The sequence below is a fragment of the Rhinatrema bivittatum genome, chromosome 7 (assembly GCF_901001135.1).
Source record: "Rhinatrema bivittatum chromosome 7, aRhiBiv1.1, whole genome shotgun sequence".
NCBI classification, from domain to species: Eukaryota; Metazoa; Chordata; class Amphibia; order Gymnophiona; family Rhinatrematidae; genus Rhinatrema; species Rhinatrema bivittatum.
This window is the reverse complement of record NC_042621.1, coordinates 258,812,621-258,829,195: the sequence shown is the minus strand read 5'-3', so window position 1 is coordinate 258,829,195 and position 16,575 is coordinate 258,812,621. Positions and strand designations below refer to the sequence as shown.

The 16,575-nt window shown below is 45.5% G+C and overlaps 1 protein-coding gene across 11 annotated transcripts in view; it reads right to left on the bottom strand.

Moving 5' to 3' along the window:
• Window positions 1-16,575, bottom strand: part of LOC115095855 (stress-induced-phosphoprotein 1-like) — a 157,658-nt gene that overhangs the window by 74,321 nt on the left and 66,762 nt on the right. For 6 of the 11 annotated variants that reach the window (XR_003857891.1, XM_029610116.1, XM_029610114.1 and 3 more), the window contains exon 2: window positions 12,488-12,592. Coding sequence is in view for 8 of the 11 variants with exons in the window: in XM_029610116.1 (XP_029465976.1) it covers window positions 12,488-12,592 (105 nt within the window). In the remaining 3 variants the exon portion in view is untranslated. Of the gene's footprint in view, window positions 1-5,206; window positions 5,266-12,487; window positions 12,593-14,501; window positions 14,552-16,575 lie in introns of all 11 variants that reach the window. The other 5 variants (XM_029610117.1, XM_029610118.1, XM_029610119.1 and 2 more) reach the window with 2 other exon arrangements.

Below are 16,575 nucleotides of genomic sequence, written 5' to 3'. Positions count from 1 at the left end.
CGCTGCAAGCGAATAACCGAACCTACCCTGCAATGCACCCAGCGCCGCAACCTACACCCGAAGGGAATTGAATGCCAACTCCTTAGAGAGACCCTGCTGCAGGAAGTCTAGTACCCGAGGGATACCGGTCATCAAGGGATCACATTCTCGCTGACCACACCATGACTCAAAAACCTTCCAGACCCTCACATAGGCCATGGAAGTGGCGGGACATCGCGCCTGGAGGAGAGTGGAAATGACTTGCTCGGAATAGCCCTTCAAGTGTAAACATCGCCTCTCAAAAGCCAAGCCGCGAGAGAGAAGTGATCCTCCCGATCCGAAAATATGGGTCCCTGACAGAGAAGACACGGCAGATGAGCTAGCTGTAATGGGCCTTCGAGAGCCAGACGCACGAGATCTATGAAACACGGACGACGTGGCCATTCTAGCGCCACGAGAACCACCTGTCCCGGGTGCAGTTCTATTCGGTGAAGGAGCTGACCTATGAGAGGCCAAGGTGGAAAGGCATACAGAAGGATTCCCGTGGGCCAGTGACACATGAGAGCGTCAATGCCCACTGAGGTCTGCTCTCGTCGATGGCTGAAGAAGCATTCAGTCTTCGCATTCGCCCGCGTTGCCATCAGATCCAATTGAGGAACTCCCCATCTGACGCAAATGTGGTTCCACGCCTCGGCAGATAGCTCCCACTCGCCTGGTTCGAGTTGTTGTCTGCTGAGAAAATCCGCCTGCACGTTCTCCACCCCTGCGACATGAGAGGCGGCAATGCCCCGAGGTGATGCTCCGCCCAGGCGAACAGAAGTCTAGCCTCCAGCGCTACTGCGGGACTTCGTGTCCCGCCTTGCCGGTTGATGTACGCCACCGTCGTCGCATTGTCTGAGAACACTTGAACCATTCTGCCCCGAATCCAGGGTAAGAAGGCTTGAAGGGCCAGATGCACCACCCTTGTCTTGAGACGACTGATGGACCACGAGCCTTCCGTCGCCAACCAGAGCCCTTGAGCGGACCTCTCTGCACACACCGCTCCCCAACCCGAGAGGCTGGCATCGGTGGAAATTATCAGTCAATTCAGGGTGTCCAGATCCACCCCCCGTTCCAGATTGGCTTGTGAAAGCCACCACGACAGACTGGCTCTGGACTCCTGAAGCAGCGGCATTGGCAGGTGGAATTGCTCCGATACCAGACTCCAACGAGAAAACAGCACACATTGTAAGGGTCGTAAATGAGCAAACGCCCATGGTACCAAGTCCAAGGTGGAGGCCATGGACCTCAAGACCTGAAGATTATGCCACACTGTGGGATTGCTTCTCCGGAGTAAGGAATGGACCTGGGCTTGTAACTTTGTTACCCGGTCGGATGCTAGAAATGCTCCTCCCTTCAAGGTATCGAACCATGCTCCCAGATAAGTCAGCTCTTGGGTGGGTTCCAATTGGCTCTTCTGGACATTGATCACCCACCCCAGCAACTGCAACGTGAACATCACCAAGCAAACAGACCTCTCGCAGTCTTCCCGAGACTTTGAGCGACCAAGAACCCCTCTTTCTGCAAGAAGGCCGCTACCACCACCGCGACCTTGGTGAACGTTTGTGGAGCTGTTGCCAGGCCAAAGGGGAGAGCCCGAAATTGGAAGTGTTGTCCCAAGATCTTGAAACGCAGAAATCTCTGGTGACTTAACTGGATAGGAATATGCAGATACGCCTCCGTGAGGACCAGCGACACGAGGAATTCCTCTTTCCGCATGCCGCCATCACCATCCTCAGTGTTTCCATCCAAAAACGAGGAACTCGAAGACAACGGTTGACCTTCTGCAGGTCGAGGATGGGTCGAAACGTGCCCTCCCTTTTTTGGGACCACGAAATAAATCGAGTACTGTCCCCGTCCTTGCTGACGAACCGGTACCAGAACAATTGCTCTGAGGTCTAGAAGTCGTTGTAGAGTTGTCCGGACCACATCGCACTTGCTATGAGAGACCACCCGAGACTCCACAAAACCTCTTGGACCGGCCGCGAGAACTCCAGAGCGTATCCGTCTGTGATAACCTCTAAGACCCACCGGTCGGAGGTAATCCTTGCCCATTCCGTGTGAAAGTTGGATAATCTGCCTCCGACAGCTTCGACGCCAGAATGGGTGCTCGTGGCTTCATTGGGAGGTTTTGTTGTTTCCAGTCCCAAGATGACCGGAGTCCCTTCTGGGTCAGTGACCCCCACAAAAGGACTGCTGACGGCCTGGGGCTGGTTTAGAAGCCACTGATGTGCTATATCGGCTGGTCCGGAAACGATTGTCTCGAAACTGAGTGCGAGGAGGAAAGGACTTCTTAGAGGATCTCCGATCTTCCAGTAACCGATTACCCTTGGATTCCGCAAGCAACTTCACCAGCTGATCCAGGTCCTCCCCGAATAATAGCTTGCCTTTAAAGGGCAGATTGCACAGCTGAGACTTAGAGGACAAATCTGCCGCCCAATTCCTCAGCTAGAGGAGTCTTCTCGCGACACTAAAGATACCATACTTCTCGCAGAGGTTGGCACCAGATCATAAAGTGTGTCCGCTACATAAGCAATCCCCGCCTCTAAGCAGGAGGAGCGTAACGCCCCGCTGTCCACTGTACCAGAACTGGCCGCTTACTCCTGAAGCCAACACAGGCATGCTCTCTGCATCAGGCTAGCACATATTGCCGCTCGAAGGCTCAGCGCGGAAACCTCAAATGCCCGTTTTAACTGGATCTCCAGTTTCCAGTCTTGCATGCATGTCCTTGAGGGCGGCTGCCCCCGCCACTGGAATAGTGATCTTCTTGGTGACTGCCAAAACCACAGCGTCCACCTTAAGGATCTTTAGCAAATCCACCACCTCAGACGATAGGGAATATAGCTTCGCCATTGCTCTGCCCACCTTCAGCCCTGCATCAGGAGCTTCCCACTCCCGCATCACCAGTTTACGGATCTTCTTCGGCAGAGGGAAGGAAGTTGAAAGACCCCTAATGCCATCGAGGATGGGATTAACGCCCTTATTGTCAGATTCGTCCTGCGAGACATTAAAGCCTAGCACCTCCAGGACCTGGGGGATCAGAGGGCGTAGCTCGATTAGAGGGCGTAGCTCATCTCTTAAATAGCCGCACTATGCTGGGATAGTCTCCCTCCACAGGGGAGACGTCAGGGTCATCCGCATCATCCATATCCGTATCCGCTGGATCCGGGTCCGGCTGATCCCGACCCAGACGGTGGATCTGGCGACCCCCCGGGGACCCTCGTCCCTCTGCGAAGGCTGTTCCATAGGGTGCTGACAAGGATTCGAATCCCGACTCCATTTCCCCGGCGTGTCCGCACAGTCGCATGGGTCACCAACCTCTTCCCCGCTGTGCGCTTCCTCTGGAGGAAGGCTTCATGCATGAGAAGGACAAATTCCGGGGAAAACCCCTCTGTGTCCCCGTGTGTCCGCGGCAACTCTGCCGGGACCCCCCCATCCTCTCCACCCAGGAGAAGGCGTCCCACCGACGCTAACACAGGGGGAAGAATCCGCCACCGAGGTATCCAGGCCGGAAGCACCTGATTCCACCCCAAGGGAGTGGGTCACCAGTCCCGATGACCCCTCCCATCCCAGGGGCACAAGCTGAACATAAAGAATCAGCATACAGGGCCTGCCCGTGTGTCCCACATGCGCGGCAGGCTGGCGACTGAGCACGGCCCCATTCGATAAGGTGCGCCGCCTCGTGGCACGATGGAGGGGCAGGCTCGACCCTTGGAAATGCCACAGTTACAACACAGGAGAAGGCTAGGCTGCCTGGGGCGAAGAAAAAAATTACTGCGGGGAAAACGCCCGCAGCCACGGTGCTGACAGGCCCTGAAAAACCACACGATCCCAGTCGGAAGACTGAGTGCCACCGCGGATAGAAAGAAGACAGCAGGCAACGTTGAAACTCATCCCTGTCCTCCAAGTAAACCGCAACCCCGGGAACTGAGGAACTAACAAGCTGGCAGCCTCCCCACATCGTCTCAGTGGGCCCAATTTCCTCACGCCGACCCCTTACCTGGAAACCAAAAGCTGCCGGCAGCTCACAGCAAGTATATATATATATATATATATATACCAAAAAATCACAGAAGCTCTTGCAGGGGTTGAGGAGCAGCTACAGCAGCCTTGGAGGGGAAATAACCAGGAGCCCCTGGCCATCACCCTCCAAATCATGGCAGACGAAACCCAGCCAGGGATATCTACTCCCCCGGACGCCCGGCTTCCACTGAGGGATGGCCCACGAAGGTGCCTAACACCTCAGGAAGCGACCACAACTAAAACAAAAAGTTCTAACTAAACAGAAAAGACTGCAGGAGAGTATCTCTACCATCTGCTGGAGTCAGAGAAATACTGAGGGACTGCAGGTGGCACTCTAGTATATATGGCAGTGCCCAAAGATTTGGTTTTCTGACTCCATCTGCTGGTAGGGATACACAACCCACTTCTCTGGACTGATCCTGTATGTACTGGGAAAGGATTTTTCCCCCATGATGGCAGTTTTAAGCAGGCGTTAATCCAGTGTGAGCTGTTGAGGAATTTCCCTTTCATTATTATAGTACTTTGTTTTTCATGTTTCACTGAAATTAAGATTACATAAAATAAAAACCCCCCAAAAAATTTTCATTGGTGTTTTCATTTTTTAATTGTGTTCCCTTCCTCCATCTGGTGGTAAGGGTAACTCAATCATCTGGACTGGGATGACAGATATGAACTCTGTTCATTGTCACTTGGCTAAAAGGAGAACACAACTACTAAAAAAATTAGACTTTAAAATGGCAATTCTAATTTTTTTTTTTTTTTTTTTTTTTTAAATACAGCATTTTGTTTCTTGACATAACACAGGAACAGAACATTGTTTTTCATTTTCCATTTGAGCATTGTTAAGTACTCCCCACACATCACTACAGTGACTCATCGTTTCTTAAATTACAAGTGTTAAACTAAATAGGCAAACAGAAATTATGTTCCGACATTCAGAGGCATAGCTGTGTTAGTCTGGTGTAGTAAAAAATAACACAAGGCGGGTGGCACCTTGTAGACTAACCAATTTATTGGTGCATAAGCTTTCAAGGATAGAGTCCATCCACTTCATCAGACATTATGTAGAAAACTTTCACCATTAGCATAATCGCATGAACGATTGTTTGGCAACATTTGACACTCACTATTGGATGGCTACCAAGAAAGGAAGATTGGTTCTTACCTGCTAATTTTTATTCTTTAAGTCCCACATATCAGTCCAGACAAATGGGTTTTTCTCCCCTACCAGCAGATGGAGACAGAGAAGAAAAGCTTTACTGTAAAAGTAGTGCATAATACAGTGTGCCACCTGCACTCGCTCAGTATGAACTGTACTCAAAGAAAAGATATGAAAACTACAACTATTCCCACCTTCAACCAAGCAAGGGGAGGTAATCCCCAAACTGGAGAACACTGGTAAGTAGAGGAACTTAAACAGCAAACAAGGTAACCTCTGACATATATACACACACTGAATAGAGCAGTCTTCTAGAGGAAAAGAAAAAAAACACAGGGTGGGACTCTGGATTGATCTGTGGTACTCAAGGAAAGAAAATTAGCAGGTAAGAACAGTTGAATGGGATGGACCCAGGCTTCCCTAAACAGGGTGGGAACCCGAAAGATACGTTTGTAACATACTGTGATGCAGTGCAGCACTGCCGGGTTCAGGAACAGCCCCGGCACCATAGGATGAAGTCAGATAATACCAGAGACAGACAGCAGAGGGCGTTGCGGAAGACAGTGAAAACTACAACTCCCAGGTTCTTAGAACCACCACCTGACCCGTGGGTAGAGCAAGAGGAGAAACAGGTGTCAGAGTTAAAGGATAACGAGTCAGACACAGCTGAATCGATGGAGTTGGAGGAAGGGGGCGTGCCGGCATGGTGGCAATGGCCAGAAAAGGCTAGCTCCTCGGGACAGGAGGAGGAAGGGATGGAGGTAGGTTCTGGAGGAGAGGAATCCTCCAGCTCAGCAATGGATACTGAGTAGCCGGGAAGGGAGAGGGTTACAAATGGTACTTTAAGGGAAGGTTGGGATGAAGGGCTTTAAAAGGGCATGTTTGGTTTAAATGCTTAAAAAGAGGGTTTTTGACTTAATAGTAACACTGGTCAAGCACCAGCCGTTGGGAAGCGGGAGTGCCTGGATACAGAACTGGATGTTCAGGCACTGAGCTCCCAAGAACTGGTGGAGGTGGGGGTGAAGAAGTAAAGGCGAGGAACATTTGAATTGCCTTATAAACTGTTTTGAAGAAAACTGTGTCTTTGCACCGTCTTTTGATTGGGGGTGGTTTCACCACCCACTCCTTCTAAGGGGGACCTTGAAGCCCAGCCGAGATGGCCAGGACTTGGGGAGTTACGAGCGACTGGCTGGCACAGGGGCGAAAAGTGACTCACTGAAAACGTGATCGTGGATCCAGAAGAGTGGCAGAGCCGGGCAGTGAGGTGTTACAATACTCTTGCCAAACCCAGCTGAGTTCAGAGCCTGAACATTCAGCCTGTAATGCTTGATAAAAACGTGCAGTGAAGACAAAGTCGCAGCTCAGCAGATCTCCTGTGACGATACCAACTAACATTCAGCCCAGGACGCAGACTTTGCCCTAGTGGAATGAGCCCGAAGTCTCTCTAGAACTGGAATTCCTTTGTATATGTAAGAGGAAGCAACAGCCTCTTTTATCCACTGGGAAATGGTTGCCTTTGATGTCTTTTATATAAGGCTTGCCATACTGGGTCAGACCAAGGCTCCATCAAGCCCCGTATCCTGTGTCCAACAGTGGCCAAGCCAGGTCACAAGTACCTGGCAGGATCCCAAAGGGTAGATAGATTCCAAGGATAAAGCAGTGGATTTCTGCAACTCTCCCTTAATAATTGTTAACGGACTTTTCCTCCAGGAACTTGTCCAAACCTTTTTTTTTTTTTAAAAGCAACTATACTAATAGCTTTTACCACATCCTCTGGCAACAAATTCCAGAACTTAATTATGCGTTGAGTAAAAAAAAAAATAATTTTCTCTTATTAGTTTTAAATGTATTATCCAGTAACTTCATTGTGTGTCCTCTGGTCTTTGTACTTTTCGAAAAAGAAAACAACTGATTGTTTACTCATTCCATTCCACTCCCTTTATAGACCTTTATCATATCTCCTCCTCAGCCATCTCTTTTCCAAGTTGAAGAGCCCTAACCTCTTCAGCCTTTCTTCATAGGGGAATTGTTCCATCCCCTTTATCATCTTGGTCGCCCTTCTCTTTACCTTTTCTAATTCTGCTATATCTTTTTTGAGATGTGGTTACCAGAAATGAACACAATACTCAAGATGGGGCTGCACCATGGAGTGATACAGAGGCAGTATGATATTCTGTTTTATTCTCCATTCCTTTCCTAATAATCCCTAGCATTCTATTTGCTTTCTTGGCTGCTGCTGTTCACTGAGTAGAAGATTTCAATGTATTTTCAACAATGACACCTAGATCATTTTCCTGAGTGGTGACTCCTCATGTGTGATCTTGCATTTTGTAGCTATAATTTGGGTTTCTCTTACCTAAGTGCATTACTTTGTACTTGTCTATATTAAATATCATTTTCCATTTGCATGCTCAGTCTCCCAGTTATGCAATGTACTCTTGCAATTTCTCACAATCTTCTTGTGATTTGATAACTTTGAATAATTTTGTGTCATGGGCAAATTTGATCACCTCACTTGTTCACATTTCCAGGTCAATTATAAATATGTTAAAAAGCATCAGTCCCAGAACAGATCCCTGGGGCGCTCCACTATTCACCTTTTTCCATTGGGAAAATTTACCCATTTAGCTCTACTCTGTTGTCTATCTTTTAACCAGTTGGCAATCCACAATAGGACACTACCACCTATCCATGTCTTTCTAATTTCCTAAGAAGTCTCTCATGAGGGACTTTTGTCAAATGCATTCTGGAAATCCAGATACACTATATCAACTGGCTCACATTTTTCCCCCTTACTGCAACCACTGACAATGATCCATCTTATGAAAACTGTTGGTAACCTTCAAATAGCGTAAGAGGACCCTACACACATCTAACAAATGAAGTTCCCAGGCATATGGAGAAAAACTCCAAATTCACAAAAGCATACAGCTCATGGCTTGACTCAAATGAATTGAGACCACCACTTTTTGGCAAAAAGGAGAGCACCATGCAAAGGGATACCCTGGCCTCTGAGAACTGAGGGGAAGGATCTCTACATGACAAGGCCTGTAGTTTGGAAATATAGCATGCAGAACAGACTGCGACCAAAAAGACCATCTCCAAGGTGAGTTCATTCAATGATGCACCCCACAAAGGCTCAAAAAGCGCTTTACACAAGGCCCATGAGACTAAATTAAGGTTCCATGGCAGAACCAACTGTCTTGTTGGGGGATGTAAATGCTTCACTCCCTTAAGAAGTTGCACTACATCTGGATGCAATGCCAGGGAGGATTTACAGACTCCCCCTGAAATAGGCCAAGGCCACTATTTGCACCCTAAGAGAATTGAGAGCTAGACTCTTTTAGGCCACTCTGCAAAAAGGAAAGAATTCGAGGAATAAAGAGGCTCGAAGAGGAGTATCCCTGGCTTCAAGACATTAGGCCTCAAACATCTTCCACACTCGAACATATGCCAAGAAAGTCAAGGCTTTCTTTGGCTGAAGCAAAGTTATAACAACTGTCAGAATACCTTTTTAATCTCAACAGACTCTGTTCAAGAGCCAGGCTATGAGGCAAAAGTGATCCATCTGCTCCAAGAAACTTGGTCCCTGATGAAACAACCTGGGAAGATGCCTGAGCCACAAAGACCTATCCAATGCTAGGTTTACCAAATCCACAAACCACAGATACCGTAGCCATTCTGAAGCCACCAGATTCACCTTTCCAAAATAAGCTTCTATATGCCTTAAGACTCTGCCTATCAGTGGCCAAGATGGAAACACATGCAGCAAGCTCCCGCATAGCCAGGGCTAGTGCAAGGGTATCAGGCGCCGTAGGCGAATCTTCTGCTCGCACCTGCTCCCCTCCTGGTTCTGCTCTCATTTGCTGAGACTCCACGCGTGGCCCGCCGAGTGTGTGCTTTTCTTGGCCACAAGCAGGATGGGCACTGCTCGCAGTCAGCCAAGTCTCTACCCCTCTGTCTTGAGCGGGATAGGCTCTGCTTGTGGCCCCACATGGCTGCTCTTCGGCAACCCCTAATGGTTGGTGCCCTAGGTGACCATCTAGTTTGCCTAATGGGTGGCACAGCCCTGCGCGTGGCCAAGATTGGGAGAGCACATTGAACCCCTCTGCTCCTAACTTGTCTGACTGAAGATCCGCCAAGCCTTGATGTTTTCAAGTCCAACTGGGGAAACTCCCACATTGCGTGGATGAGGGACATCACCTCGCTCGACAACTCCCATGCTCCAGGGTGCAGTGTGTGCCTGAGAAAATTCTGCTGAGAAAACCCTTCACCCCAGCCACGAGATGCAGACAGAACCAGGCGATGACGATCTGCCCAATAAAACTGTTGGACCTCTTAAGATCATTGCCAATCTCCTTGCCGACTGATGCAAGCTACTGCTGTCACATTGTCAGAAGCTTCTCACTGCCTGGTTGCAGATCAGTGGTAGAAGAAAGAGTAACACTTTCTGTATTGCTCTGGTTTCCAGATGGTTGATGGACCAGGATGCTTCTGTCAATGTCCACTGACCCTGTGCTATTTCATTCTGATAGATGTCTCCCCATCCTCTCAGAGTGGCATCTGTAGTCAACACAATCCAATTTAGGATCTCCAGCCCCATGCCCCTTTCCAAATTGCCCTGGTGGCTCTCACAAGGCAGACTTGATCTGCCCTTCCCAAGAAAGGGCAAGCGAAGAGGAGGAATAGCCTAGTGGTTAGCGCAGTGGGCTACGAACCAGGAGACCAGGGTTCGAGTCCCACTGTCGCTCCTTGTGACCTTGGGCAAGTCACTTTACCCTCCATTGCCTCATGTACAAAACTTAGATTGTAAGCCCTCTGGGGAAGGGAAATACCTACAGTACCTGAATGTAAACTGATGTGATATCTCAGATTGAATGTCGGTATATAAAAAAATAATAATAAATAATAATAAATCCTGTGACTGAGGATTCTAATGCAACAGCAACGCCTTCTACATCCTTCTACAGCAGGTGCACATGCATGAACGACCAGGGAACTAGATCTAGTGTAGATGCCATGAAACCAAGAACCTATAAGTAATCCCAGACCCTGGGATTCTGGAGGTGAAATAACTGCTGAATATGACCTTGTAATTTCAGCATCCTCTCCGAAGTGAGAAACACCTTGCCCATATTTGTCTCCAATCACTCTCCTAGATAATCCAGTGACTGTGAGGGAACCAAATGGCTCTTTGCCAAATTTATAACCCAACCCAGGGATTGCAACATCTGCCATACTGATTTTGCCTGAATAAGCCAGTCTAGATAAGGATGTACCCGAATGCCCTCCCTGCCGAAGGCTCCTGCCACAACCACCACCACATTGGTAAACATAGGAAAAACAGTTACGAGACCAAAAGGAAGTCTCGAAACTAAAAATGCTCTTCCGGCACAGCGAACTTCAGGAACCTCTGGTGCACTTCTCGAATGAGTATATGCACATAAGCCTCTGCAAGATCAAGAGATGCCAAGAACTCCCCTTTTCTAACCACTGCAATGACCGAGCACAGTCTCTCCATTTGAAAACGAGAAACCTGCAGGGAGGCATTCACCTTCTTGAGATCTAAAATGGGTCACTAGTTGCCCTCTTTCTTTGGAACCACAAAATAAATGGAAATTCTGCCCTGCCCCAATTGATCTGATGGAACTGGAACTACCACATTCAGCCTGAGAAGGCGCTCCAGTGTGAAACAGACTGCGGCCTTCTTTACAATGGAGACATCATGAAGGCCTCCCACACTAGGCTTGCAAATTCTAAAGCATAACCATCTCTTATGGTGGAAAGAACCCACTAGTCCAACATTATCTTGGAACACTCCTCATAAAAGAGGGCCAAGCAATCCTCAATGCGCTCGCCTGGACCAAGTGTGTTTCATTGTACTCCTTTAAGATCTCCGGACTCTGATCTGGAATTTTCCCAGGTAAGCCTATGGGTTCCCCAAAGGACTGCAACTTGTTTGACAATTGGCACTTCGAGAAGAATTTGTTTCCCATTCGGTAGTGCCGTGCCTTCTAGTAACTCTGTCTACTGGGAAAATTCCTCCTGTTCCCCTGGGCTTATTTTCGGATAAACTATGTCCCCTAGACTCTCTCAAGTGCTTCACCAGCTGCGCCAAATGCTCTCCACAAGTTTTTCTCCTGTGTGTTAGACATCTTTTCACTGATTTTTTTTTATTATAACCAAAAGACCTGGTTAAGGCAGTTACCTTACCTGGCTTTAAAAAAAGGTTTGGACAAGTTCCTTGAGGAGAAGTCCATAAACTTCTATTAGTCAAACTGACTTAGGGAACAGCCACTGCTATTACTGGCATCAGTAGCATGGGATCTATTTAGTGTTTGGGTACTTGCCAGGTATTTGTATCTTGGATTGACTGCTATTAGAAACAGGATGCTGGGCTTGATGGACCCTTGATCTGGCCCAGTAAGGTAACTTATGCTCTTATTTTCTTAAATTCTCAGGAAAAATAAAATAAAAACTGAAAATGAATATCCCCATCTATTGGCTATGTAAATTTAATAAACAGAGCATTTTAACAATATTCACAGAAAATTACATGTGCATATACTGGACGCATAGTACCAGACACAGAAAGGGGTTGAATTAGCACAAGTCTCATCTCTTTCATATTAAAAAACTCTTTAGAAATGCAGCCAGAATGTCCAGCCTTTTCTGAACTAAGCATAAGGCGAGTGAACATGTACTTCCATTTTAGACAAATGTGTTTGTATTTTTTTATAAATGATTGAATTATGATTGTATATGAAAGGTGCACAAATGGATAGAAGCCAGGACTGAAGCCTTGAGGACAGGCACTACTGCTCATAAGTTTCAAAAAATATTCACCAATTTTTCATGCTGACATTCTTACTGTTAAATAATTTTAACCTATATCCAGTTGGTAATAACCACTTCCACAATGGGCTGTAAATTACTGTACGCTCTATCCATACATTTGCAAAATTAATACATATTTCCAGCTAAACTTGATTCTCGGTACTCTTTTGTTGTTTTTCTGTTTCATGTTCTTGCCCTCACAAATGCTTTACAAGATTTGCATTTCAATTTTGCTTATTATTTCTGATGGACAGAATACCAAAGACAAAAATTATGATCCATTTTCTATAATTATGTTATGGCCTTGCTGCACAAAAACAGCTGCTGGTAGAGAAGTGACAATGTGCTGTCAAGTACAAGCTACAGATTACTAGTTAAGACCATTTTCATTTCAAAGATTTAATGTGTGCCTATTGTGTTTTACAAAAGAATTAATGAATATCCACCTACCTGGAGCTCAAAGTGTTGGTTGTGTGCTCCTTCACTTCTTCTGCTACAGAATCCAGCAGCTCTCCCACAGTCCATTTCATCCTCTGCGGTCTCAGAGCCCAGAATCTGTGGAAAGAAGGCAAAACTCATCAGCAGCACAGAGGGAGGAGCACTGGATGACCAGAACAGAGGGACAAATGCCCAGATCAGATTTTGTGGTTCTCTGGATTTTATGGAATGTTGACTCTTCTTTGATAATTCATATGTAACGTATGTTAATTTTATGGTTTAAACATGTATCCCCCAGATGAAAGGCGGGTGAAGGGAGATATGAGCGAGACAATTAAATACCTGCAAGGTATCAATGCACTTTAAACACAAAGGAGTCTCTGGAATGAAAGGAAGGGGGGGGGGGTGCGTCATGCGATGAAAGTGAAAGGGTGGTGGATGCAGGGAGCAGCCTTCCAGCGGAGGTGGTGGAGATAAGGCCAGTATCTAAATTGAAGAAAGCATGGGATAAGTAGAAGGGATCACTGAAGGAGTGGTAAGGATTGTAAAGCTGAGTAGCTGTTGTGGATGGGCAGCCTAGATAGGTTGCATGATCTTCTACGGCCATCGCATTTCTATGTTTTTAGGGAGTTCTGTAACCCACCATGAGTAATCAGTACGATAACGAGTCATAGATGGAATAAAATAAAAAAAAAACACTAAGCACTAAGAGGTCAGTATACAAAATGGTTTGTCCAGCTAAATTTAGTACTTATCTGAATAAACCTGGGCAATTAAATATGTTCCCCCACTGTCCAGATAGTTTTTAGGTGAGTCAATACCAGCTAAAACCTATCCAGGTTAAAAAAAAAAAAAAAGGGGCGGGACTTAAATTTACCCAGGTAGTGCTGAGTATCAGTTATATCTGGTTAAATTTACCAGGTAGATCTGTCCGTGATCAGAGTAGATGTAAAGTTTTCCGGATACGTATAACCAAACAACTATAGCCATAACCCGCTGTATTCAACATACAGCTGGTAAAGGCCCAACCCCCCATCCCGTTAAAAGACAAACCTGGGTGAGGTGCATAGAGCACAACCCAGCCCCCTCCTCACAAACAAGACTAAAACAGTTATAGGCCGATTGGCCAAAAGAGACTCCCCTTCCACCCAGATTCTGGAAACACATGTGGCCTCAGGCGCCCTCCTAATTGCCACCCGCAAGCCTCCCCTTCGAAAGGCCTGTAGCTGTCGGGAGTGCGGTACAATCCTACCCCTCCAGCAGTATTGCTTTGACATTAATACTTGTAGCATAAGCTACCAGCATTGTTGGCAGAGTATCATCTGATGGCAATGCTAGACCCTGCTGGGAGCACTCCCGGCAGCTGTGGTGGGCCTTTTGGCGTGGGCAGGGTGGGACGGGAAGATTCCAGTTTGGGCTGCGGATAAGGATTAGGAGGGTGCCTGGAGACAGTAAAGTAAGGGGAGGAGAGGGGAGGCTTTTCAGGCCAATAGACCTGAAACTTTCTTTTTTTGGGGTGGGGGAGGTTTGAGTGCTAAGCCCCACATCAGGTTTAGTTTTTGCAGAATGAATAATTGGGCCCACGAGTATTTTTTTTTTCTGCCACTTCATCAGCTATGTTTGAATATAACTGGTTAAGTTAAAAGTTATCCAGGTATACACAGTTAGGTTTGATAGTTATGTAGGTTGTGTTACCTAGATAACTTTAAGCATGTATATTAAGCAGGAGACTTGCCCTGCTGAATATCCGTAACAAGTTATATGGCTACCTTTGGCCGGAAAACTTGTCTATTCGCTGCTTTTCTGGAGTAATACACTTCCGGTGCCATGAGGGCACTGTGAATGGCTAGATTTGGTGTAGGATAAGACCTGTGATGCAGAGGCACGCCCCCAAAAATGATACCCATACATAATGCCTTCACAGCACTGGAAACAGAAGTCACTCCAGAAAAAAACATCTGAAGGGGGAACAGAACTGTGTACAGAAACCCAAAGGCATAGTCAAAAGATCAAATAAGAAACAAACCCTCATTCTCCTGAAGGACTATCATCAAAGGCGTGTTCTTGGGAACAAATCTGCAGGGAAACAGAAAAGCCAAATGTCCACCAAGATCATCAGTTAGAAGGAATATACAACATGTTCTTGGTAATGCAGGGGACAAGGAAAGGATTCTAAAACTGATGTCATTCTCCACTTGGGACCATTGATTAGACAAGAAACAGCATTAAGAGTACAGGAGTTCAAAACTTTAGGGGCAGGAGCCTAGCTTAGACAATAGCATTTTCTGAGGTATTACCTGTTCTAGTAAGAGGGAGGAAAGGCCAAGTCATATCACTTACATGGCTCAAAACACGATTTAAAGAACTGGATTTTAGGTACCATAGATTTATTACACTATTAATTTTATTCTCCTTTTCCAATTAATTCCTAACATTCTATTTGCATTTTTGACCACCAATGTACACTGAGCCAAGAATTTCAACCAATTGTCCACAATGACTCAAAGTTCGTTTTCCTGGGTGGCGACTACCAATAGTTACGATTATTTTTCCCCTATATGTATCACTTTGCACTTGTCTACATTAAACTTCATCCACCATTTAGATGTCAGTCTTCCAGTCTTGTAAGGTCCTTCTGAAATTTCTCTCAGGCTGTTTGTATTTATTCACATCGAACACATAAGGAATTGCAGACTATAAGAATTTTAAATAAATTACTTTGAATATTTTTCTCTCACCTGCAAATTTCATCACTTCATTCATTGCTCCCTTTGCCAGATCATTAATGCATAAGTTAAAAATACTGGACCTTGAGGCAAACCATTGGGAAAACTGTCCATTTAGTCCTACTCTGTTTGCTATCTTTAAACCAGTTACCAACCCACAGTAAGATATTGTCTCCTATCCCATTACTTTTGGTTTTTGTTCTGTTTTGGGGTTTTTTGGGGTTTTTTTTTTTAAGAATTCTCACAAGAGGGACTTTATCAAATACCTTTTGAAAATCCAAATTGGCTCACCTTTATTCACATGCTCATTTACAAATTCAAATAAGTTAGAAAGGCACAACTTCCCTTTGTTAAATCCATGCTATTAAACCATATTTATCCATATAACCAGTGTTTTTGTTCTTAACAATAGGCGTATACTATTTTACATGGCACCAATGTCAGGCTCACCAGTCTGTAGTTATTTGGTCACCCCTAAAACTCTTTTTGTAAACTATTACACTTGCTACCTTCCAGTTCTCATATATAGAAGCCAATTTGAATGATAAGTAGATAGATGGATTACCAGTATCAGATCTAAAATTTCATACTTGAATTCCTTTAGAATTCTGGTGTGAATACTATCAGGTCCTGGTGATTTGCTACTATTTAATTTATTTGTTTTAACACCACTGATTTGATTCAGTTCCTTTGAAATATCACCAACAAAGTATCTTCAGACATGGTTATCTCCTTAACACCCTCCTCAGTAAAGACAGAAGCCCAGAATTAATTTAATTTTTCTCCTACGGCCTTATCCTCCCTGAATGTACCTTTTACTCCCTATCATCGAATGATCCAACTGACTCTTACAGCTTTGTTTTTTTGTTTTATTTATTCATGCACATAGGGATGATACAGTAATCTCTAAAACAGTAAATAAGAACAATGAAAATAATACATTGTCAAATAAAAAAAAAACATCTGAAATTTACAAAACTAAACAGTAATTGATTCACTTCATCCCTATGATATTTTAAGTTACATAAAACAATGTTAATAAACAAGGCATCACATTCACTCCACAGAAACATCCATACTACACATACATATTTAAAGTGTTGTTCCAACTGAAATCCATAATACATTACTTCACTCAGCAGTCACCAGATAGGAGAATATCCACCACCAGACAAGGTTTTCCAATTAGTAATAGGCAATAGATCACATGTGGGCGCCCAAAACTGGTACCTTTCTTTGAGTGAACTTAACATCCAACCTTTCCACTTGCATCCAGTCTGTCAATTTCTGGTACCTCAAAGATATAGCTGGTTTTCTGACTTTATCCAATTGTACACTATATAAGAATTAGCCAGCAAAGTGACAATACAAATA